This window comes from Sander lucioperca, chromosome 3 (genome assembly GCF_008315115.2).
Source record: "Sander lucioperca isolate FBNREF2018 chromosome 3, SLUC_FBN_1.2, whole genome shotgun sequence".
Taxonomy (NCBI): domain Eukaryota; kingdom Metazoa; phylum Chordata; class Actinopteri; order Perciformes; family Percidae; genus Sander; species Sander lucioperca.
The window spans coordinates 7,748,162-7,771,622 of NC_050175.1; the positions used below are offsets into that span (position 1 = coordinate 7,748,162).

At 41.0% G+C, this 23,461-nt stretch overlaps 1 protein-coding gene across 2 annotated transcripts in view; it reads left to right on the forward strand.

The window, feature by feature from the left end:
* Nucleotides 1–2,052: 2,052 nt before the first annotated feature.
* nav2a (neuron navigator 2a) overlaps nucleotides 2,053–23,461 on the forward strand; it is a 250,490-nt gene continuing 229,081 nt past the window's right edge. For both annotated transcript variants that reach the window (XM_035999241.1, XM_035999249.1), the window contains exons 1-2: nucleotides 2,053–2,181; nucleotides 3,070–3,769. In XM_035999241.1, coding sequence (XP_035855134.1) covers nucleotides 3,689–3,769 — 81 coding nt within the window. In that variant the 5' untranslated portion in view covers nucleotides 2,053–2,181; nucleotides 3,070–3,688. The remainder of the gene's footprint in view (nucleotides 2,182–3,069; nucleotides 3,770–23,461) is intronic.

Sequence of the window (23,461 nt, forward strand, 5' to 3'; positions counted from 1 at the left end):
GGGCGATACTGGGAATTTTGGTATCGATCCGATACCAAGTAAATACAGGGCTAGTATCGCCGATACCGATACTTTTTACTTGTAACGTCACTATCATTGAATCATTTTGTGATTTTGCCTTTAGTTAGTTGATTATCTAAAGCGAGGACATATCTAAATGTTTTTATTCACTAACTAGAACAATATAAAACAATGTAACGGTATTAAAATAATAAAATAATATAACAAAATATAAATATAACAAAGTCAACAACACAACCAAAAATACCTTCCATTACACACAGATATCTGTGAAAAATAAAGTCAGTTGTGCAAAATAAGTAAACAAAAGCCACAATGTATAAATATGAATATAGCAATATAAAAAAACACAACAAAAAATACACTGCACACAGATATTTGCAAGCAGGCATGCCCTGTTGCACGATCCCAATTTTCTTCAAAACTTGACATTTTCAATGCTTGCTAGTTCGAAGTTTGTTGTTGTTTCCCGAAACAAACAGAGTTTGAGAACGCCAACACAGAGAGAATAAATTAAATATAATATTAGCCTTTATTGTCCCCCTTACGAGAGATTTGTCTTGGGCATTTGAGAGAACACAGGTGACGTAGCAGAACAGCCTCTCCATATACAGACGATATGTCCGTATACATGTACAATCAAACTGCATGTAATATTCAGTTAACGCACACAGATCCATATACACCTGAACATACACACCAAGAACATTGCATGATGCCCTAGACCAAAGTATTGGTGCGATATTGCCATAACGCACCATAACGTAAAAATGACTTAAACATGAATTGATACGTTTGGATTATTATTTTTTGTTGAACTCTGGCAGGAGGATGAGGTCCATCAGGACCAAAACCACACGCCACATGAACAACTTTTTCCCCTCCGCCAGTAGCCTTATTAACAAGGCCCGGAACCCCCCCTGACTCTCTCCACACCCCACCTCTGGCTCCTCATGCCACTGTACCTACTCTGCTGTAGCGTTCCTTTTTACTACTGTTTAACTTATTTTAATATTTATTTACATTTATTTTATCGTTATTAATACATACTGTGTGTATATGTTTATACTTATATTGTTTATATTCTTTTTATCCCTCTTATATTTGAATGTGTGACATGCTCCAACAACACCATGACAAATTCCTTGTATGTGAAACGTACTTGGCAATAAAGCCCTTTCTGATTCAGATTCTGAAGTCTGAATGAATAATTCAGTGATTGAACAAAACAAAAACAAGGGCAAGGCAAGTTAAAGTTGAATGTGATCTCAGTGTGAATTGGATTATCATTACCCAGTTGTCAGGGCAAGGGTCACAGTAATCTGATCGACAATCTGATTTGAATCGATTGGTTGTGTTCAGTAGGCTTCAGCCGCAGCCGCAACGTCTGTATTTCGGCGCTAGGTGGCGGTAGAGCCCTCCTTACCTAGAGTCGCCATGGAAACCGACGGGCGCCTTCAAGGATGTTGGGAGAGAACAGCGGAGCTTGAAGCACCCAGTGACGTAATGTTAGTGATGTGAGAGAGACCCTGATGCTGCCTTCAGTTGCTCTTCGTAAATTAGACCAGCCACATCGACTGGGTAAGTACAACGATTCATAGGGAAATGGACATATTAAGTTAAGAGAGTTTATAACTATGGAAACCACATCTGCCTTGGGCCAAGGAATATGCATGCTGGTTAATACAACTCAGTTTTGTATTATATAATGAATAGGCCTAGGTATAGCAAGGTAGAGAATTATACATTGGCCTATTCGAGGGAGGTTTTAGGTGCTTTATAGCTGTGCTGGAGAAATGACATATGCACATAAAAACACTTAAAATCAAAAAGACTTGTGATCCTAATAACAACAAACTTTGTTTATGCAGCATGTTGCAAAACAAAGTGTTTTACAAAGCTCTAAAACTAAGCTCTAAAACAGCCTCAGTAAAAGAGAACACAATCTAAAAACTAAGCAGACTAAATAAAAGTCACTTTAATTGTTTTCATTGTAATTTTAAGGGGATTTAACGGTTTTGCTGCAAAGAAAACCTGAAATGACAAGTGACCGCCTGATATTTCCGACAGTGCCTGAATGCAGCAGTTGGCTGCTCCGCTCGCAGCCAGAGGAGCAGGCAGCGCTATGCACGAGGCAGAGGGACCATCTCCACCGGGAAGGTAAGAAACAGATAAGTGCCGAATGAGCATCATTTCTGACCACAGACACGGCTCTTTAATGTTTATTTCTCCTCGTGGTGTATTTGTTGTTCTTTAATGTAGCTACAAACAGTTTCCATAAAGCCCAAAGAGGCAGCCGGTCTGTCAGGCAGCCTATGAGGGCTCGCAGAGTCTCTTGTAGGGATGCTGCAGTTAGCTCAAACCCTCGGCAAGCAATTTGTTCCAGGTTGTAACTCTTGACTTCATGTTTGTCTGCCGTGAAGCGAAGGCTTGTGTTTACTACAACTTACAAGACTTGCACGACAGCACGTGTTAGTTTGACCATTAAAAACTTTGCTAGTTGTGTTAAAATAAGTGTTTTTTCGTGGTTTGAGTGGTGAAAAGCTCACACCTGCAGCAATTAGCTGGCGGCTTGTTAAGACATAAACTCTGGTTTTCGTCATTTACTTCCACGAATAAACTATTTCCCTACATGCAATATAGATACAAATGGTACTTCAACATATTTAAATACTTTGCAAGTCAAGATCGATGAACTTTAAAACAATTTAAAAAAAAAAAAAAAAAATTCAAATGGGCTTCATTGGCACGAAAGCTTCAATATCAATGTTACCAAAGTATCAAAATACAATTTATCCAAATATTCAGACAGAAAACGATAAACAGTAATATGAACATGAACACAACATTAAGATTGAATTATATATACAGTATATCTTGTGTGTAAATGTATCTTATCAAATGCAGTTTATTCGGTGTGTGTGTCTGTGTGTGTATATGGCTGCATTTAGGATGTCAGTATCATACTGAATGTGTGTCTTTTTGACACCACAGCCTTTGCTTTAATGCTTCAATGTGACTCTGACACATGTACCTGTTCACTGTCAGGAGACAAACTTGACCTTTGAGCTGTGAGTGACACCAGCTTCTACACACACTGCTTTCTCTGGACTTGGTTTTCCTTTCTTTTTTTTTTAATATATATTGGCGGATGCTCCTGCTGGAAAACTGAACTCATTCTGCTGCCAACTGAAACCTGCCCACATTTCCCTTCCAGTGGCGGACAGATTTAATCTCGTGCAGTAGAGAGGAACACGATGATCACAGCTTCCTTTGAAATCAAATCTCCATGGCAGCGGTGATGGTTTTGGGAGAAAGAAGCAACCTGGTTATCTCAGGTTCCCGTTCTCTGCCCTGTGCTCGCTTCAGGCCAGCCCCTCGGGACCAAGAAAGAGACACCACGAAGAAACGATATGACTGAGACGAGGCGTGTGGCCGAGGTTGGATCCTCCCAGAGAGCGCGTGTCATCTTTTTCGCGAAGCAAAGTTGATGGACCGACAGTTTGGCCAATTTTTTGGGATCGACATTCATGCACCACAACTGGGAACCAAGTGGGAAGGGGACTTAAATACTTTGAGCAGGTGTTTCCCTCCATTCCCTAAGAGGCCTGTTGCAAGAGCTGGATATCTAGCTGTAGGGAGAGCCTGAGTACTCACTTATGGGAAGATGGAGGCAGGAGCAGAGGCTAGTCCACAACAGCACCCGAGGAGGAAACCTGTGCTGCACGGCTTGGAGGACCAGAAAAGGGTGAGTTAATAACTGATCTAGGGCTGGGCAATATATCGATATTAGGCTATGTTGATATCGTGATACGAGACTAGATATTGTCTTAGATTTTGGATATCGTAATATCGTGATATGACATGTGTTGTCTTTTCCTGGTTTTAAAGGCTGCATTACAGTAAAGTGATGTACTTTTCTGAATTTACCAGACTGTTCTAGCTGTTCTATTATTTGCCGTTTCCCCACTTAGACATTATGTCCACATTACTGATGATTATTTATCTAAAATCTCATTGTGAAGATATTTTGTTAAAGCACCAATTGTCAACCCTAGAATATCGCCTCGATATCGACGTATTTGGTCAAGAATATCGTGATATCTGATTTTCTCCCTATCGCCCAGCCCTAAACTGTTCCTGTTTATCTACCAGATCTACCTGTCTGCTTTGTGTTGTGTGACGCCTTAACGAGTACAACGAGACTGAGTGATTGGACGAGCAATCTTTGAATGTTAACCGTTGAGTCTGGATAGGTTGATGCATGGGAAGCCAATAAGCAAAACTGTTGCTACTACAGATGTGGCTACTCTTGAGCACCAGTGGATGCTGTCAGAAATCTTTTCTGGTACATATATAAACCAGTTTCTATGATGGTTTTAGAACATCCCCTGACTTCCAAAAGTCTTTGAAATTGTACATTTCGATCCTAAATTGTCAACAAGAAAAGATCCAGAACTGTTTGTCTGATTGCAAAAACATAAATGTCTGGAGGACATTGCTATATTTGCACAAGTCACTGGGCCTCATTCACCAAACGTTCTTAAGAACAAATTTGTTCTTAAACCCCACTTACGCCGTTTTCACGAAGATTCTGGCATTCACCAATGTTTTCGTATTTGAGATTTGTAATTTTGTAACTAATTGTTTTCATTATTTTACACATAATTAAATGTTTGTTTGTTTTAATAAATACACACAACACTTAGACTTCTGCTCATTTGTAAAGCACTTTGAATTGCCATTGTGTATGTATATCAGTTCTGCGCCCTTCTCCGGATGCAGCGTTCACTGCATGAGTAACTGCATTCCATGCATCGGTTTTATTTGCTGCTTTGTATCCATTGCAGACGCTACTAAATATGTCTCGTTTTTCTCTAACTTCTTGCAGCAGTTCCTCCACTTCAGAATTACTAAAGTTTTTTCTTTCTTTTGGAGTCGAGGCCTCCATAGGAGCAACGGGCACAAGCTTTTGATTTACGAAGACACAAACAAATTTAAGAAAAAACCTAGAAAGATATTGTTGAATGAGGCCCATTGTTGCCATGTAAACTTTTACGCTCTAAACTTCGTCTGACCTTCATCAGGAAAACCAACTCAGGTGTCAAAGGACGCATAACTGGATTGATTCAAAGCCAAAGAGTCAGTGAAAGCATCAAGGCGTCTGTGAAGTCTTCTTTGATGCTGTGTGGTTGTGTAGAATTACTTCAGCGGTCTGCGTAAAGATTGATGGGGTACTTGATACCGTGATTCATTTTCCCTGTTTCAGCTTCGCTCTGCATTTTCCACATGATGTTGATGTAGTGCTGTTGTATGCAAACCTCATACTGTAGCTCTAGTTCCCTTAATTTTCATGGTTTGACTTGAAATGGATTATATGGTTGTAAATTGAAAAAAAATGGATCCTTGGATGTGTGAACCCTTTCAACATTGTATGAGGTATATTCAGAAATGTCAGTGTGTGAAAACCTGGCTTCTTTTCTTGCAGTAGTTCTGTTTACAGTTTACATTTTGGAGATACAAGGTTTTTTTTACTTGACTCTGACGATGTGCACTTGTGATGGACTAGGACGGAGGCACCAGGCGACAACTGCGTACAGGCAAAATAGATGACTGTTTATTCAGAGCAGCACATTAGTCTTCATCTTAATGTGGAGGCAGACTGAATTTCTTCTGCTCGCCTGCAGTGAACGCTGATTCAACTGGCGTACAGCTTCCATGCTACATTTAGTGTTCTGTTTTAGGTAGAGATGTTCCGATACAGCCTAAAACGCTGGTATCGGTATCGGGAAGTATTGGAGTTTATGCACCGATTCGATACCACGTAATAAAGCCCTAAAGAAAATCTACGTTAAAGTAGTTTATTTATGTTCTTTTTCCGTTATAACTGACTATAAAACTATAAAAACTGGATAATAAAAGAAAGTTCTGTGGCGTTCATTGTTTGTGTTTGTTCATGTTTCACAAAGAGTTTAACCTGAGCCAGACCGACAACAAAGATAGAAATAATATCACATCCATACAGGGATAGTAGTATACAGATGTTAAAACATAATAAAATATATGACACACTGGTATCGGATCGGTACTCGGTATCAGCCGATACGCAAGTTCAGGTATCAGAATCGGTATCGGGAAGCAAAAAATGGTATCGGACCATCTCTAGTTTTAGGGCTGCAACTAACGATTATTTCCATTGTCGATTAATCTGTTCATTATTTTCTCGATTTATTGATCAATTTTTTGGTCTATAAAATGTCAGAAAATCACGGAAAAATGTTGTTCGGTGTTTCCCGAACCCCAAGTTGATGTCATCAAATGTCTTGTTTTGTCCACAACTCAAAGATATTCAGTTTAATGTCACAGAGGAGAGAAGAATGTAGAAAATATTCACATTCAAGAAGCTGAAATCAGAGAATTGTCACATTTTTTTCCCATTAAAAAAATAAATCAAACCAATTAATAATTTTTTTTAAATAGTTGCCGATTAATTTTAATAGTTGACGATCGATTGATTAAGCTGTCCTCAGGGTGGGTGACCTCACCTGGGTTCATAGAGTCAGGGCTCCAGGGCAGCTGGAGATTGGACAGTTGTTGAGGCTTACAAAGTCACAGCAGGCATGTTGGAGTTTAGGCACTAATAAGTCTGGTCCTGTTCCGAACGGTGTGGAGATCTGTTGGACTTTACTCCCTCTGCTATACTGTAGGTGTGCCGCACTGTCAGGGATCAGATTTAGTAAAAAGGTTTATTCCTTTTTCTGCTTTCTTTCCTGTCCTCCCTGTAAATTACAGATTTGATCAGGTGTGTTAAATTAGTCACTTGGGATTATGTAGAACATGAATATTAATTGATGTGACCAAAGCCCCAGCTGCTGTTTTCCAATTTTCCACACTGCAGAGCCTCTCTGTGGATGCTAAGTGACACACTGAGCAGCAAATGGACTTTAAGCATTTCTGTCTGGTGTTTGGATTCATCATGAAATCCCACAAACCACAACTAGTTTTTTTTTTCTCTGCAGTGTCGTTACTGCGCTAACCAACCTTGATACCATTCATAAAGTGAGTTTTTGCCCTTTGCCTGCTCGATGAGTTATCAGCAGCGACATGTCTAGATTTCATCAGAAGCCTCAGTTGCAGCCGCAAAAGGTGGTCAATCGGAGACCAGACGCTCGGTGCTCTCTGGGGAAGAGAGGTTGTGCCAGACTGAGCCAATACTCACCTTCCCTCTTAATGGACATCAGCCGACTTAAATAAATTGAAAGCACTGAGGTATTAACGTGGACACACGTTCTCCCATTGTTGGAGAATTACCTCAGGCATTCATGCAGCAAGGTTCAGTGTCCCCCGAGCAGTTACCTAGGCTGCGTGAGTTCTAGATCCTATATGTGATAGTCGCCACTATCATCGGATGTAATTGGATTTTGTTCCCTTTTGTAGATCTACTCTTTCACATGTCCCTAGCTCTATATATATTAATGTTCATTGAGTGGCAATCATGGACCTACATGGGAAAACGGACAGCGTAAGAGGAGAGTCAGGGATGTATTGTATTGTGGTGAATGCAGGCTCAGTGTTTGATGAAGCAGAACTGCAGACTTTGCTGCGATCAGAAACCTGCCTGTTTGTAGTCATTTGGTATTCATTGAACTAGTATTCCACGAGTTGGGATCTTTTGTGTTATGAATATTCCAGCTGGAGACGAGAAAGGATTAAAGATGATGTACACTATGTCCCTTCTTGTAGCTCTAATTGGAGGGTGAGAACCACATGGGACTTACCTTTTCAGAATCTGCTAGAAACCTCCACCAACACTGAAGAAATCATTTGAAGTGGTGGTGTGTGATATCTGTAATGCAACAGCATCTCATGTTTGGTTTAGTAATTTTAGTAATTTTAGTAATTTTTTAGTTCAAGTAATTTGGTTCCCTAAAGTTAAACTGAATGGAAATTACTTTTTTTCAAGTTCAGAAGGCGCAGTTCAGGAAATTAATTTTATTTTGTCAAAAAGTAGGTGAAGCAGTGAGGAGTACCAGCTTCATGTTTTTGAAAGCACTAAATCATTTATAGCCGCTTTTACACAGAGCCTCTGCAAGTAAAGAAGTCATAAAGAAGATCCGCCCATTCCCCAGACTACATCTGGCTTACTGGCGGAGCTACTCTGTCCCCCCCCATTCTGTGTTCGTACCTTGTACAGAACGGCGAGGCAGACTAACGGCGCAACATTCCCGCATTGAACAGGCTGTGTAAAAGGGGCTTATAATTACAAAATCTTTTTTTTGTTTCCCAGAATTTTAATTTTCAAAGAAAAAGCAGGTGAATGAAGTACTTGATGGCAAGTGCACAGGTCTCGTCATTTGTTATTGGGAATTCAATCACATTTAAAACCTAATCAGAAGATCCTTGTGTAGACGGTGACCTCTTCAACAGATCTCAGAAATCTTACAGAAGCTCAAAGAGGCAGGAGTCGAGACCAAAACTCATTTATAGTTGCTAAAAAGTTGTATTTCATCTGACATCACCATTAATATTATATATTCATAATTTTTGATTCATGTATTGCACCTCCTCTGTATCACAGATTTGTGTGAGCCCACATGAAATTATGTTGGAAAGATTCAAATGTCTGTGAACTCCAGGTCTAGACAGGCAAGCTTAATGTATTGGCGCGCAATCAAAGAAAAGGAGCAGTGCGCTGATCTTTGATTAACATGACATATTGGACTGTTGGCATATCCTGCCTCCCATACAGCCTGGTTCTTGAACATGTGCACTAATGAAACGCTGAATTCTGTGTTATTGGACTGCTGTTTGATTTATATCCTGACCTCACACTGAGTTGTTGTGGATACAGTACAGATTTACAGCACAAATGTTGAACAGACAGTGTTGACATAACCTTGTGTTTCTCTTAGTTGTGTTTTAAAGCTACCTACCTACACGTTTGGTGAGAAAGCAACGCTCACAATGTCCCTATTAACCACAGTGTCGGAACACAAACCAGACTGTTATGCTGAGAAAAGTGCCTTCAATACAAACACTGTATATTTTTAAAATAAAGACAGATTGACAGCAAATCTCAACCCCTTCCACTAGTGTGTGATAGAGATGATGAAGGGCATTCACAAGGTGACAGAGAGCACTCTGTAATGGAATCTATTATTGATTCAGCCCATTGAGGATGAAAGGGAAGTTGACACTAATTGCTCAATCACAACCATTGGAAATTATGTATTTATTTTCTCTAGTCGTTTCTGACTGCTCATTAAGAGGCGTTCGATACGGTTGGGTGGGGTTCTGTAGGATAATGAGGTGTTTACACTGCTCTGCTGCAGTCATTCTCTTAACAGCCTCATAATTAGCTAAGAGGCGCAGATGAGTGGAAAATCCTACATTGTTTGTTTCTTTCACAAGATGGACTTAATCCTGAACCTCAGGATAGAGTTCACACTCATCGGGAGAGGCCTGGTTCGTGAGCTTAAGAGGTTCTTCACAGCCAGGCTCTAGTGACTTCCAGCCCTGGAACAGTAAAGAGACATGATAGGACACTGGCTTGTCAATACTTCAACTGACAAAGGTTCTTTTGTTTGTTTACTTTTAATTGGTTATTGAAACAGTAGACTCATGCATGGCAGGAACAAAAAGAGACAAAATTATCGCTTATTATGGTCGGAAATTACAGTCAGCCACAATGGGGATTTAAAGTCTGATGTTTAAAATGATCTGAAGACAGTAATCTATCTGGTGTTAGTCCATCTGAAGTACTGTACGCTAACATGCACACCAGCAACACCTAGATCCATTAATTGGCAGTTGGCAGCAGGCTAAAGCCTAGGCAGTAGCCCCCTCCCCCCGTTGGACGAGCCTGGAATACCTCCACAGGGAGGCGTCCTGATCAGATGCTGAACCACCTTAACTGGCTTCTTTGCAGTGTCTCTACTCTTATCTCCCTCTGGTTGTCTGAGCTCTTCACCATGTTCCTGAGGCTGAGCCCGGACAAGCTGCAAATAAAGCTCATTTCATCTTTGACTTGTGGTACATGGAAACACAGAAATCAGTAGTAGAACAGTTGAAGACTATATTTGATAGTTCTAAGTAAAGCAGGGGCTTTAATTTCCTGATGTATATGGATTTTTTTAAATAACCTGCATGATGTTTGACATGCTAGGCATTTTGTTTACTTTACTACATCCAGGTTAGTGCATCTGAAAGATTCATGTTTATCCCTTTTTCTCAGATACCCCTTTACGCTAAAACAGTTAAAGGTGCTCTAAGCGATGTCACGCGTTTTTTAGGCTACAACATTTTTTGTCACATACAGCAAACATCTCACTATCCGCGAGCTGCCTGTCCCCTGAACACACTGTAAAAAACACGGTCTCTGTAGACAGCCCAGGCTCCACAAATAGCAACAAAAACAAACTGCGCCAACCTGCACCACCAAACATAACAGTGTTCCAGCCAATAACCGACAAGAAGGATTTGGGGGTGGGGGTTGGGGGGTTAGTGCGCGGAAGCACGGAACGGAGGGGGAGGGGATTGGAGCTGGTTTCGTTTTGTTTGAAAATACTTCGAACGTCAACAAGAAGTAACGTCACCCAACATCGCTTAGAGCACCTTTTAAAAATGTGTTTATGTTTCAATTTTCCAGCATACGCCTCGGTTGTATCAAATTACTAATGTGCTTGTAAAGATAATCAAGGCAACAGAAAAATTACATTTACTGCTTTCTCTACAGTGTTTCCTCCAATGGTGGACATTTAGACATATGGGTGAGGTCACTGTGGCCGTACCCTCCCTGAGCTGCCAACCTGTTCATTAGGCTACAACATCTGTGCTAACCAGCACTCAGATTACTGCAGTCGGTGCCCTCTTACATTATACTCGTAAACAAGCTAACCATGGAGGCAATATCTCTGTCTGCTGTACCTTTTCGACCAGTTGCGATGATCATTTGTTGCTGAACAGATTTGAATAATGACACATCTCTTTGCTCTCCGCGAGAACTGTCGTTGGATTCCGACCCCAACTTGAGACAACCATTAGACTTGGCGATCACCGCCCAGAATCATCTCTCCACTGTTACGTTGGCCTGTTGCCTAGATAAGGAGAGCGAGTAGAGGGGTGACAATTTGTCATTGACAGAGTTTGATTGATTGTGTGTCTGCCGCCCTGCACTGCTGGTATCTGAAACTAATTGGATGTAATATCAGAGAGAGATAGGATAGCGTGATGACAAATGAGCAGCCTTGTGAGATTATTTAGAACCTATATTGTAGACATTTTCCCTTTTTAACAGTTGTTCCTTTCCAGCCGGCCCCTGACTGGACCACTCAGATAAGTGATTACCATCTTTAGTGATCATAGTGGCTGGCTCTCATTATTTGATTGAGCTCAGGTGCTCTGTAGCTGAAGCAGACATACACCATTTTCTGTTGAAGATTGTAAATTAACCAATAAAGAATCAGCATGGGGAGCAGGTTCTGGCACTTCGTGATAGTGAAAATCTTAATGTTGTGAATGCTGTCTTGCCGGTAGAGATGAAGGCTCTTTTAGCCACCGGCTAAGCTTTTCTTGCAAACTAGGCAGCTGCAGAGGAGAGACGAGGGATTATTTTTGTTGAAGGACTGTGTTTGCCCAGTCATGCAGCACTGACGAGCGCTGGGGCTCAGGGGTTTGGATTGGGGAAAGGGAGGGGGGTCGGAGGGTGGAGGTGGGACCAGGCATGTAGCTCGGAGGTCGGGAGGATGCTGCTCAGGATGCTGCTTGGCCCTCGAGCCATCTGGCCATCACCCTCTCCCCGCGCCCTGAGGGAGGGTGAAGGACAGGTGGCAGGGGCTGTTGGGATGGCCTGGACTTCGACTATGGGGCGTGCGATTGGCTAACTGGGCCCCCTAAAACACCAACCCCTCACATACCAAATGCCTGCTCAGCTTCGTGTCAGGAAGGAACTCCTTCATGGCCCTGGAAAGAAATCTTTTGCCTTCAATCTGTATTTTTGGTCTTTTAGACCAATTACAGGATAAGGCATGCTATTCATTTTTTGACGATTCTCCATATTTGTACAACAAAGATGATTCATTTCAAATTATATAAATAGTTATAGACATTTTAAAAGTTTGATGAAGAGAGATATATATTTTGCTACTTCAGACACATACACAGTTTTTTCCTTGGACAAAAATAGTGAAAACACACTTGGAACACAGCAGTTGAACTGAATCATCAATTTAACAAAATAAAAGATAAACTAAGTTATCTCATGTAATTTCATCTGACAACATCACAGATTAAATAAATCGACTGAAATGCAAGTGCACACATAAAATCTGCATATTCCCCTCAATTTAATTGCATGAACAGTTTTTTTTTAAATTTTTTAATTCAAAACAGCTTTTTTGCCCTGAGCCTCTATAAATATTCTACCCTGCTGGAAAAAAAGACTGGTGATGAACGTGTTCTGTTTCATTATTGGCAACAACTATATGACCGGAGAAATGGTGTTGTCAGTAACACACCCAGCAGGGTGTGTGATGGTCCGGCTGTCCTGACTCGCACCACATTGTAATCCCTGTCTGGGGGTCAGTGGGCAGGATCTGGTTCAGTCTGGTTCAGGGGAGGTGCTCGGCTGATGAACAGGTGCTTCAGCTCGCTCCTGTGGCGATGGGATTTCCTCTGTGCTATGACCATTGTATCCATATTCACATGGAGAACAGCACCTTTTTTAAAACGTTAATCAATTCAGCAGGTGGCTGTGAATTGGGAACAGTCTTTGTAAATTTAGTCTTTGGTGTAATTCCACTGAATAATGAAGTTATAATTGAAGCTGAGAACCAGAGTTTGTCATATCTGGGGAGAACTTATTTTATAGCTATCTACCTCTTATCAGACATAAGTGCTGCTACCACTTTCACCGTTTAATTATTTTTCCTCTGAGAGCAGTTATTTTGATGTGTTCTTGCCAGTGGATATATTTCGTATTATTATTATGCTTTTTTCACTTCAAGCTCATAAAAAGAAATGTAAAATCCATGTGCAGCACCTGTTAGCATAGCTTCAGGCTCAGGTTGTATGTGACTGGAATAGATAGAAACAGGAAGGTAAGATTCTAGTCGTTTGTTACTGCCAGAGAATTTCTAATAAGGGGAGAAGTTCCACTCTCTCGATACTTCCGGCTTCTGAACTGGTTGCAGTTCCACTCTAGTTCCACTATAGGGTGTGCACAGGCGAGTGCAGAATGAATGGTGGTCTATGGAGTTATACACCTCAAAATCCACTTTTCTCAGGATATTATTTTTTGTCTAGTAATTTGAATGTTGCATTCGAAAGGGGATGCTAAGAATATACACACTGTTGGGGGTTAGATTTTTTTAAAGTCGCTTTTTTGTTCTAAAAAGCCTTTTTAAAATGTCAATGACGTCATACACATCGTACGGCCAGAGATACTGCTTTACTGCAAGCTCTGAGTCGCTTCCTTTTCTCTCTCTCGACAACACAGCTGACAGATTAGACTCTCCCTGTCAATACACGTGCTAGAAAGAGGTTTGCTAATGTTTTAAAGACCACGCCGAAATATTCACTCTGACATTCTGGTTCCGCTTCGTTTGCCATCAAGCGGGATCTCTGGTCGTAATCAGTCCTTCACTGACCAATCAGCATTCATTAGCAGAATGCTAGCGTGTTATGGGCAACAATGACTCAACCTGTAAGAAATCAAAAGGACATAAGTACTCGTTCATTCAACTTTCGACCTATAATCCATGTTGAACTTGCAAAAACCACAATCAAATCTGAGATTTCTCAACGACAATCAGGCGAAAGAGGCACATTTAGCCGTCTAGCTCCATAGAGTCCCATTCATTTTGCACTCGCCTGCAATCACCCCCAGTGGAACTCTGGTGGAACTGCCACCAAATTCGGTACAATAGGGCTAAATAGGGAGTGAACAGGCTCTCCGTAGACGGGCTCTGTTACTGCTGAGGTGTGAACACATGCAACAGCACAGCACCACCAGATCAGCATGTATGATACTGGAAGTGGGTTCTTCTTTGACTAATTGGTCTTAATGTGAGTCCACTTCGGCCTTTGTTCTAGAAAGACAGAGACCCTGTGTGTGTGTGTGTGTGTGAAAAAGAGAGGGATTGAGCGGTGTGTTAAAAAGCGGTTGTCCCAGCCTCTCCACATGTTTTCTTCAATCCCTGCCCTCTCATCTTCATCCTGGGAAATACCGTTGGAATTCAATTTTACACACCAGGAATTTCCAACTGATAAGGAGGGATGAGGGCTAAAAAAAGGTGCTGTTTTGTTGTAGCCTTGGGTGTGGAGCTGAAGGTTCTTCCCGTTTCGCCAACCCCCCCCCGCCCCCCCCAATACACACACACACTCCACAGCTTCTTAACCTCAGCCCTACCTCCATCATCGTTTCCATAGTGTAACTCTGACACACATTTGGAGAGGAATTGTACTAGGAGGCTGTGGAGAAGAGGGAAGGTGGACAAGTATTCTGTATATTTGCCTCCTTTGTTACAAGAAATAGAGATTTCTGCCATGTGTTGTTCAATGAAATATTGCTGCACAAGTTTTGCCTGCAGGGTTATGGGAAACACAATTGGCATGGTGACAATGAACAATAGTACTGAGGGAACATTGTATTTTTCCTCTAGCTGTTCCTCAAAATTTTATTTCATTGATTAATTTATCATTTTTGTGTCATTTATTATTTTTTTTTCTACAGAGAGCAAGAGCATGGCATCATCTGGTTTGATATTAGCCCAAGACTAAAGCTAAAAACATAAACCCAGACTCATGTGCCTCAGGTACACAGATAACAATATGTAATCAAAGCCCATCCACTGTAGTACCTATGTTAGTATTTAGCGTCCATGAGATGATTTGTGAGATAATTTATTTGCGATGCTATGGAGAGATTAGACGTTGACTTTTATTTTTTATTTTTTTATCTATCCGAGTAAAAATCCTGTTTTATTCATGGAACAGATTTTCCACCAGTGTCTCTTTGCGAGTAATCTGCTGAACATGAAGTGATGAATCAGACAATGATTTCCTGTCTCCAATACCTTCCCCCAGCCTCTTTCCACCTTCCCAGACACCACTGTTGCTTTTTTCTGCATCTTAATGCACACTCTAGTCAATGTGATGCAAGGGAGTCAGAGTGTTATTGATGGGATAAATAACTTGTAGAGCATGCAGAGGTGGGAAGTAGCTAATTATGTCTGCTTGTTTCTGTACTCAAGGAGTGATTGCTTTCTGCTTAGTGGTGTCTTTCTTGCTTTTGCATGTTGGGCAGCAAACAACAAATATATACTTTAAAATGATCATATCACTTGAACAGTTTGATAATTGGAGATATTTTCAGCTGCTTCAGATGTGTTGTTAATTCTTAAACAACATTTGCCTAAGTGCAACTGCTAACTCATTTAAGCCTCTGTAGGTGATTTGCAGATGGTGACTTAAACACGTTTTGTTTTCAGGCTATTTTTCAGCCCCCTGACAGTGTCAAGATTTCATTTTAAGCGCAATGGCTCATTAGTGTACTACTACTGTAGTACTACAGTGATATTTAATATTTGTATCACAGTGGGTCAGGATGTGAAGGGTTTCTACCCCTAGGAGACTGTGTGGGGTCCCCCTGATGGCTGCCGGATGCTGCCTCAGCACTATTTTGGAGGGCAGTGCTGCAGATATGGAGCTGCTGTAATTGAGCAATTCAATTCCTGGGAGAGCACTAAGCTTGGCATTAGAACAGATGTTTTTCATGTGACTCTTCTATAGCAAAGACACAATCAATGTAAATAATGGGCAGCTGGGATGACAGGCGGGTCAGAGTATCTATTTTGGGAGGAAAGGGAAGCTTAGTAGTAAATGTACAAGAATAATTATGAGCAACTTTTCACTGTTAAAATTTTGAGTTGTCAAATATGTATGCCCTACTGCTTGTTGTTGAACACCTAGAAGAGAGAAAAGAAAAATCTGACATAACAAAAATGCAAATGTCCAGAACTGGCTGCAAAAATAGGTGGATTTCTGAAAATGCAATAACTTTAAACGAACTGAGTCCAGCAAAATGTTGGCAAACTAAATTGAAATTGATTGCCAGAGAGAACCAGTTGGGAGACAGTGAATGCAGGAGAGGGTGACATGGGAGAATCCATCCCCACAAGTTAAGATTTTGTTTGATGATCCTTGATGCGGACTATTCATGGATCATCCTAGCATTGATCAACCCCTTGACGGATGAGACCAGGACACTTTTTCATTTAGGCCTCAGTATTGCATCGTGATGTATGCAGCTCACGATCAATAAAAACTCTCCAGACACAGTGTAGATAATCCAGAATGTCAAAATTGTCTCGGTGAAAGTGTAGCTTGTGTTGCTAATTAGTCAAAGGTCTTGTGTAAGGTAAAGTAAGGCACGTCTGTTGCAAGGGTCAGACCAGGACACTGGGGCGGGAAGCCTTGGAATTTAGGGGTCAACCTGTATTGAATGATACGACATCTCTGTGCACACATTTTAGACATTCTGCCTTCTATGACAGACCGGGGCATGTAAGAGAATAGGGAGGCGAATAGAAACTCACACCAACTCACCAGGGTCACCACGAGGCTATATCCCTGTTCCAGGCTACCAACCTCCCTCCTCCTCTTCCAAAACAACCCCCATTCTAGTATCACTTACACACATAATCAATACAGGCTCTCTGCTGTTATTGATCTAGGTATGGTGTATACACAGCTGCTGAGCCCAGACTGTGGCCTCCTGCCTGGAATCAAGGACCCAGAAAAGGACACTAGATCCCACGCACCTGGTTCTCCTCAGCCATCTCCAAGATGTCGAGCACAGAGAGATCAAGAGAGAATACGGACATCTAATGCTTTTTTGCTTCATACAAGGACAATCAATCACTGTTTGTGACATCTATCAGTGACAATATAATGAAGTGTGTTCTTGAATTATAACTGCAAGGCTATGTAGAGTACTGACCTTTTGATTAGCTATCAAAACATTAAGGATGGTTTGAATGTTTGCGCCTTTCTTGCTATCATCTTGTTAGTGGATACATAGAGAGGAGTGCCATCATCAACCAGTGAAAGCCTAATTCAGGCTAATTTTGATGTGCTCTGGAGAGGCTTGTATCCGGCGTAATGCAACATGAGGCGTGACTTTTGTTGCTTTTGGAGTGATTCAACGTCTACGCTTCAGGTGAGAATAATCCACTTAAAATTGGGTGTCACCAAAAAAAAAGAGTCACATCAAGAATGCCTTACAATGTAGCTCTGTCTTCTGCCAAAAAAAACCTGCTGTTTCTTTGGAGAGGAATGAGAAATCCAATTCCAACCAATTACAAGATTATTATTAATGGGTATAAAGGGCTGGATGTTGACATCCCATCCAAGTCTGGACCTCATTCTCAGCTGTCTTATTCTTTATTTGTCATTAACTGGCATGAACACCAAAGAAGCAGTCCCATGCTTTGCAACAGTGACTGAATTCATATTTGCTGCTACTGTTCTCTACTGCCAGAATAACTAACCTGGCAGGATGACCGTAGCAGTCTGTCAATTAAATGAGCTGCTAATGAGGCCATTGGAGTTTTGTGCACATGCCAAATATATAAAATAAAGCAGATGGGTTATAAATTCCATATGTCAATGAAGGGCCACCTACTTTTTTTGTTTTTATACAATTCAGTACTGTAACCAATTTGTCGTATGCCAGTTAATGACATTAATGTGTTGCTTTGAGATGCAGATTGCATTATTGCTTCATCTGGCATTAGTGAATGTGGCCCTTACCAGCGTTGGCTAGTTAGTTAACTCAGTATCTCTCTGTGTGAGCATCCTGTGATCAGTTAAACTGGAATTATAGCTCTGCAAAGAAACATACATGTCTTTCTTTGGAACGGATACATTTAAGATACACATACACATAAAAGAAAACTGTCTCATGAACATGTGGATGTTGGCCTACTGCATGTGACACCTTCTGTGTTTTGTACAGAGAACGATGAATGGCAGGGTTAATTCTATCCACATCATTTCTATGCTACAAACCCAGATTTGCTTGTATTTAGGGCAGCGTGTCTTCAGAAAAAATGCTCCAAAGTAAACTTTTCTAATGAGGTTTGGTCTAAAGAAATCAAACTGTAGGTGTGATTTGTTCTCACTCTGTGATTGATGGTTGCCTGAAGGCTCTTGTATAGCTTGGTGGTAGGGGTGAATATTGCCTGGAGCATCTGAAAGCAGCTTTGCCCATAAATACAGCAGACTGTAACCACATCCTGGGAATTCAATTACCTTTAATTTTACCTTCCCCACTTGGACATATTACCCTCTGTCAGAGCCAATCAGTATAATCAAATAAAATCAAATATAATGTGTTTTCCTCTGATTGATTTACACATGGTTTGGGTTTGGGCTGCCTTGGCGTAATGAAATTGTTGCAATAACCTGCAAGAACTGTAAATTCTCACTCTTTCCAATGCAGTATTGACATTCATTTGTTCAGAGGACTTGAGGTGATGCAGCATTGTAGGAGTCTCATGCTTTTGACAGATCAGAAATGACACTAGGATTAGTGAGAATGATTAGGTCTTGTAGGGGTTTTGGTGGGGATTAATGGTGACTGCATTCATGTTGTAAATATTGGGTTTGAGGTGTAGCAGGGAAAAGATACTTTACTGACTCCCAATCTACACCGTGTCACCCCAGAGACTGGAGTTCAATCCCTTTTCAGCACTTTGCTTCTCCGTTCCCCCCCTTTCATCTCTCATAATTACTTAGGTTTCTTTCCTAAATTAATCATGAGGAAATAGACCAAGTTTCCAGGGCAATTAGTTGCATTAGAATAAAGATTATTCTGAATGAAAGGCAACCACATAAATGCAAGGATAAGTGGTGACAATTCCCAGCAGTCAAATGAAGAATGAGAGAGACAATACCTCACTTAACAACTGAAAAGGATGCACGCAGAGATACTTGTTATGACACTGTACAAACAAGTACAGTTTGTTTAAAGTCAGTGGCTGGTGGCTCTTTGGTTTGGTGGCTTTTTGAGGATTTCACATTTCGTTTTCTTACCTTCCTTGTTTTCATTCCTGATTTGTGAGCTGGTGAAACCCAATTTTTCATTGCAGCCGATGGGGCAATTGGCTGCATTCATACCAATACTTCATCTAAACACTCAGCCTCCTCATTTCTTCCAGGGGCCCTGATAGAAAAAAAAGGAGTTGTTTTCAAACCTGACAACACACAATACTGTGCACATCCACTACTTTTTCATGTGATTGGTGTAATTGTACTGTTTACCATTCCTTTCTGTGATAAATTTCCGAAGTTGTTCTTGTCTCACAGTATTAGAAACAGTCGTTTGGCAGCTCGTAAGCTTTAAAACTCACAAATGAATTAGGCAAACTGGTGGTATAATGGTTCTGGTTTCAGCTTAACACTGTCTCATCAATGCAGTCCCTTACCTTTTTAACAGTCCTTTTGTCTAAACGCGGCCTTATTCCCAAGAGTGTCTGCCGTGTTGCTGCCATAGCTGACTGAATTTGATTTTTACACAGTTGTGTCACATCAGATTGTGTGTTTCACATCACAATGTAACTATAGTGCTATGATCAGATTTAAAGTACCAAACAATACTCGTTCTTTTCTATTCCAAGCACCCCACACACGCACACACACACATTTGTGTTGTGGTGATAGTTCCTATCATTTTAAGCACTACAGCAGGGGTCACCCAACATGGGGCCTAAGGACGTTACAGTAATGTAATCTTCGCTGTTAATAGGACTCTGGGGGGGGAGTGTGATAGCCAAAGAGTGGGAAAGCACTGTAACCTAATAGTGGCTACTTATATACACCACAGGGCATGCGTATACGCACACGCACACACAAACACACACTGAAATGCATCTTTTCCTTATCCGTGTTGTCAGTGCTTTACAGTGCTGTTCTTTGAACAAGCTTACAATCATCTCATTAGAAAACACTTTAGCGAAGCCAAATGCTTTCAGCCTTTAACCTTTCATTAAGATTTGACATTCAGAGGTTCAGGAGTGTGTTCATCTTCACAGTGATCACAGTCAGTAGGAATCGGTGAAGAGCGGATAAGGGCTCTAATCGATATCCATCAGAGTTCCGCTGATCAAATATTTATCCAGGAAGAGAGGGGAGAATGGACTCCCTGTCTGTCTGCTCTGTTGGTCGTTTTCTTTTCCAGGTCTGTCTGCACACGTCTGGCCTCTCTGTCTTTGTAATAGGAGTCAACCTCAGCGCTCTTAGTGACTGTTGACACAGAGATGCTTTGCTCAGGAGAAAAGGCTTTTGAACTCCACGTATCTTGATCAAAGACTGACTCGTAGTGTTGAGGTGGGGCAGCACCATGTTTTTACATCACCGAGGTGACAAAACCTAAAAGTAGTTAATCTTTTGAGGAGATGCATTCTGGATTGCCTGCCAAACCGCAGCAGGCAACCAGTGAGTGACAAGAGATCTGGAAAAACAATCTGTTCTTCTTTTTCAATGCGTTTGCTCACAAATGCCGTCTCTCTCTTTTTCTGTCTCTTTTCCTCTCGCTACCTCTTTCATTCTGTCTGAATGGGGACGTGATGAGAAAGTTGAATTCCTCTTTCAGAAGGTCGGACATCGAGGTCTGTGACGCCCATTTTTTTGTGACCTTTTGAAACTGACAACCGTCGGGCAGGTGCGTGTACACGGGTACAAATGTGCAGAGCAGACTCTTTTCTCCACATTCCGTGAACTGCACCAATCACCTTTGTGTTGACACCAATAGGGTTGATGTTTTTTCAGAGGAGAGATGGGAGGAACATGAGGCGAGTTCTTGGTCTGGACAGATATGAGCTGAAACATTTAATGGAGAAAATGTTGAACCAAAACAGTTCATAGCAATATTTGTGAATGATCCAGAGTAACAGGGATATTGTTTCTGGAAAGAGATATTGCTGTAGATTTTTTGTGCTAAAAAACCCCCCAAAACTATCTGCATAAATAACACTAGAAGTCAGTAAGGGAAAATTTGACTATTTTTGTAATTTGGGAAAACAGACATTTATCTTACAAATAAAAGTACTTCATCTCGTTGATGCTAAAATCGTGTAAATTCAAAATTTCCAAGAAGCAGCTCCGCTCCTTGACGTATTAAGTTCAAATGTATAATAAAGGGATAGTTAAACTTGGCAAACTTTAAGGTGGTTGTCATTGTATCTGGTTATGTTTCTTCGTATTTCCCATCCCTTGTGCTAACTTGTGTGCCACCTGTTAATATGATTTTGCTTTCGCACACCTCGTTACATTGCCTTTATTATAATGACCTGCTCAAAAAAAAAAAAACCTTGGCTTGGTGGATGACACTGTCAAATATCGAATCGATCTAAAGAGCACACCTCCACCTTCCGTCTAATTCATTTGTATTAACGAGATTCACTGCTCTGTTGTACAGCCATCTACTGCTTTGTCAGGCGGAGATGAACACATTAGCAGCTCCTCCTCAAACAAGATCAATCCAAGACACACATGATAACGGCATGTAAAAACATGTTAATGTATTGGCTGTTGGGAGCCTCGTCTCCCTGTCTCCCTCGCTGGGGGAAAAGGATTACTCCAAAATCTGAGGATGGGAATGTTGGGCAAGGTGATTACAGGGTGATTATTCCGTTATCCTGGTGAATGTTGATCTGTGTTTTTCTGCCCACTCTTCCACCGTCTCCAGCAGGTTTAATGCTGGTTGGGTTGTCAGGTTCAGGGGGCTAATTCGCGGCCTGTGTTTTCTCTCCCATTGAGCTTCTCCTTCCAGCTGTTTCAGCTATTGGCAGGCAGCTCTTACCACTCTTACATCAGCCCTCCCTGGCTCGCTGAACTGTGGAGCTGGCAAAAGCGAGTGGAGAGGGGCGGAGGTGCTGCAGGAGAGCAGGAGGTGGTGCCAGTTGGCTGAAGCAGCGAGAAAGTGGAGGTTTTTCGCTAAAAAGACCCCCTGTAGCTGCAGTGATAACAGAATGATAGTGTTTGACTCTGAGGCAAAGGAGCCGGGTACCTCGATGCAGTGTTGAGCAAGAGATAAGATGCACACACAAACACACAAAAGCAGAATGTTTGGAGATGTGTGTGTATTTGAAGTGGTTGTGTAGTGCGACGGCAGCAGTTCAGAACATCCAGACTTGGATTGTGTACAAAAGGTGTGTGTGTGTGTGTGTGTGTGTGTGTGTGTGATTCCATTGAACAGACAAAGCAACATCCAACAGGTCCTGAAACTGAAAACAAATGAATTGGCTTGATCTTAATTAAGCAAATATTAAAAATACACAAGAGCATACGTTAAGAGCCCAACTGTTAATTTCTGAGCTGGTATTATTGACAGATATTGGCTTATTGCAGATGGCATGAGTGTATATGTTGGCAGATATAGATCAGACTATTTTTTCATGATGAAGTTGGATTCTTTTAGAGGTGCAATGATGAATCGATTAATCGATTAGTTGTCTACAATTAAATTAATCGCCAACTATTTTGATAATCGATTAATCGTTTGAGTCATTTTTTTATTAAAAAGAATAAGATTTCTTTGATTCCAACTTGTTAAATGTGAATATGTTCTAGTTTCTTCTCTCCTCTGGGACAGTAAACTGAATATCTTTGAGTTTTGGACAAAACAAGACATTTGAGGATGTCATCTTAGGCTTTGGGAAACACTGATCCACATTTTTCACCATGTTTTGACATTTTTATAGATCAAACAACTAATAAATTAATCGAGAAAATAATCGACAGATTAATCGACTTTGAAAATAATCGTTAGTTGCAGCCCTAGATTCTTTGTTTTGTTATATTTAACTAAATGTGTTCGAACTCTGCGTATCAACACGTGCTCTTGTATTTACTGCCACTGTTAACTTTGAATGGACTTTGGTGTTTTGTTGTTTAGGTGTTTGGTGTCTACTATCTATCCTAGCAAAGAACAACTACATTTGAAAAATCATGTTAAATTGTTTTGTTATGTGATCTTAAAAATGAAGATCGGTCGGTTTCAGATTTATTTGAAATATAGATCCAATCCAACTTTATTTGTAAAGCACATTTAAAACAACCAGGTTGACCAAAGTGCTGGGCATAAAACAACAAAAAAGTAACACAAATGAACATTTAAAACAAGTAACAAACTAGAAAATGAAAATGCAGAATACAACTCTCAAGCAGGTTTAAAGGCCAATGAATAAAAATGAGTTTTAAATCGTGATTTTAAAAATGTGAAGGCTGGGGGCCAATCTGACACGCAGAGGCAATTCATTCCACAGTCTTTGGGCCACGACTGAGCATGCCCGATCGCCCCCATTTTTGAGCCGCGTTCTAGGGACAACAAAGAGTAGCTGGTCAGCAGACCTTAATGACCTCAGAGGAGCGTGCGGCT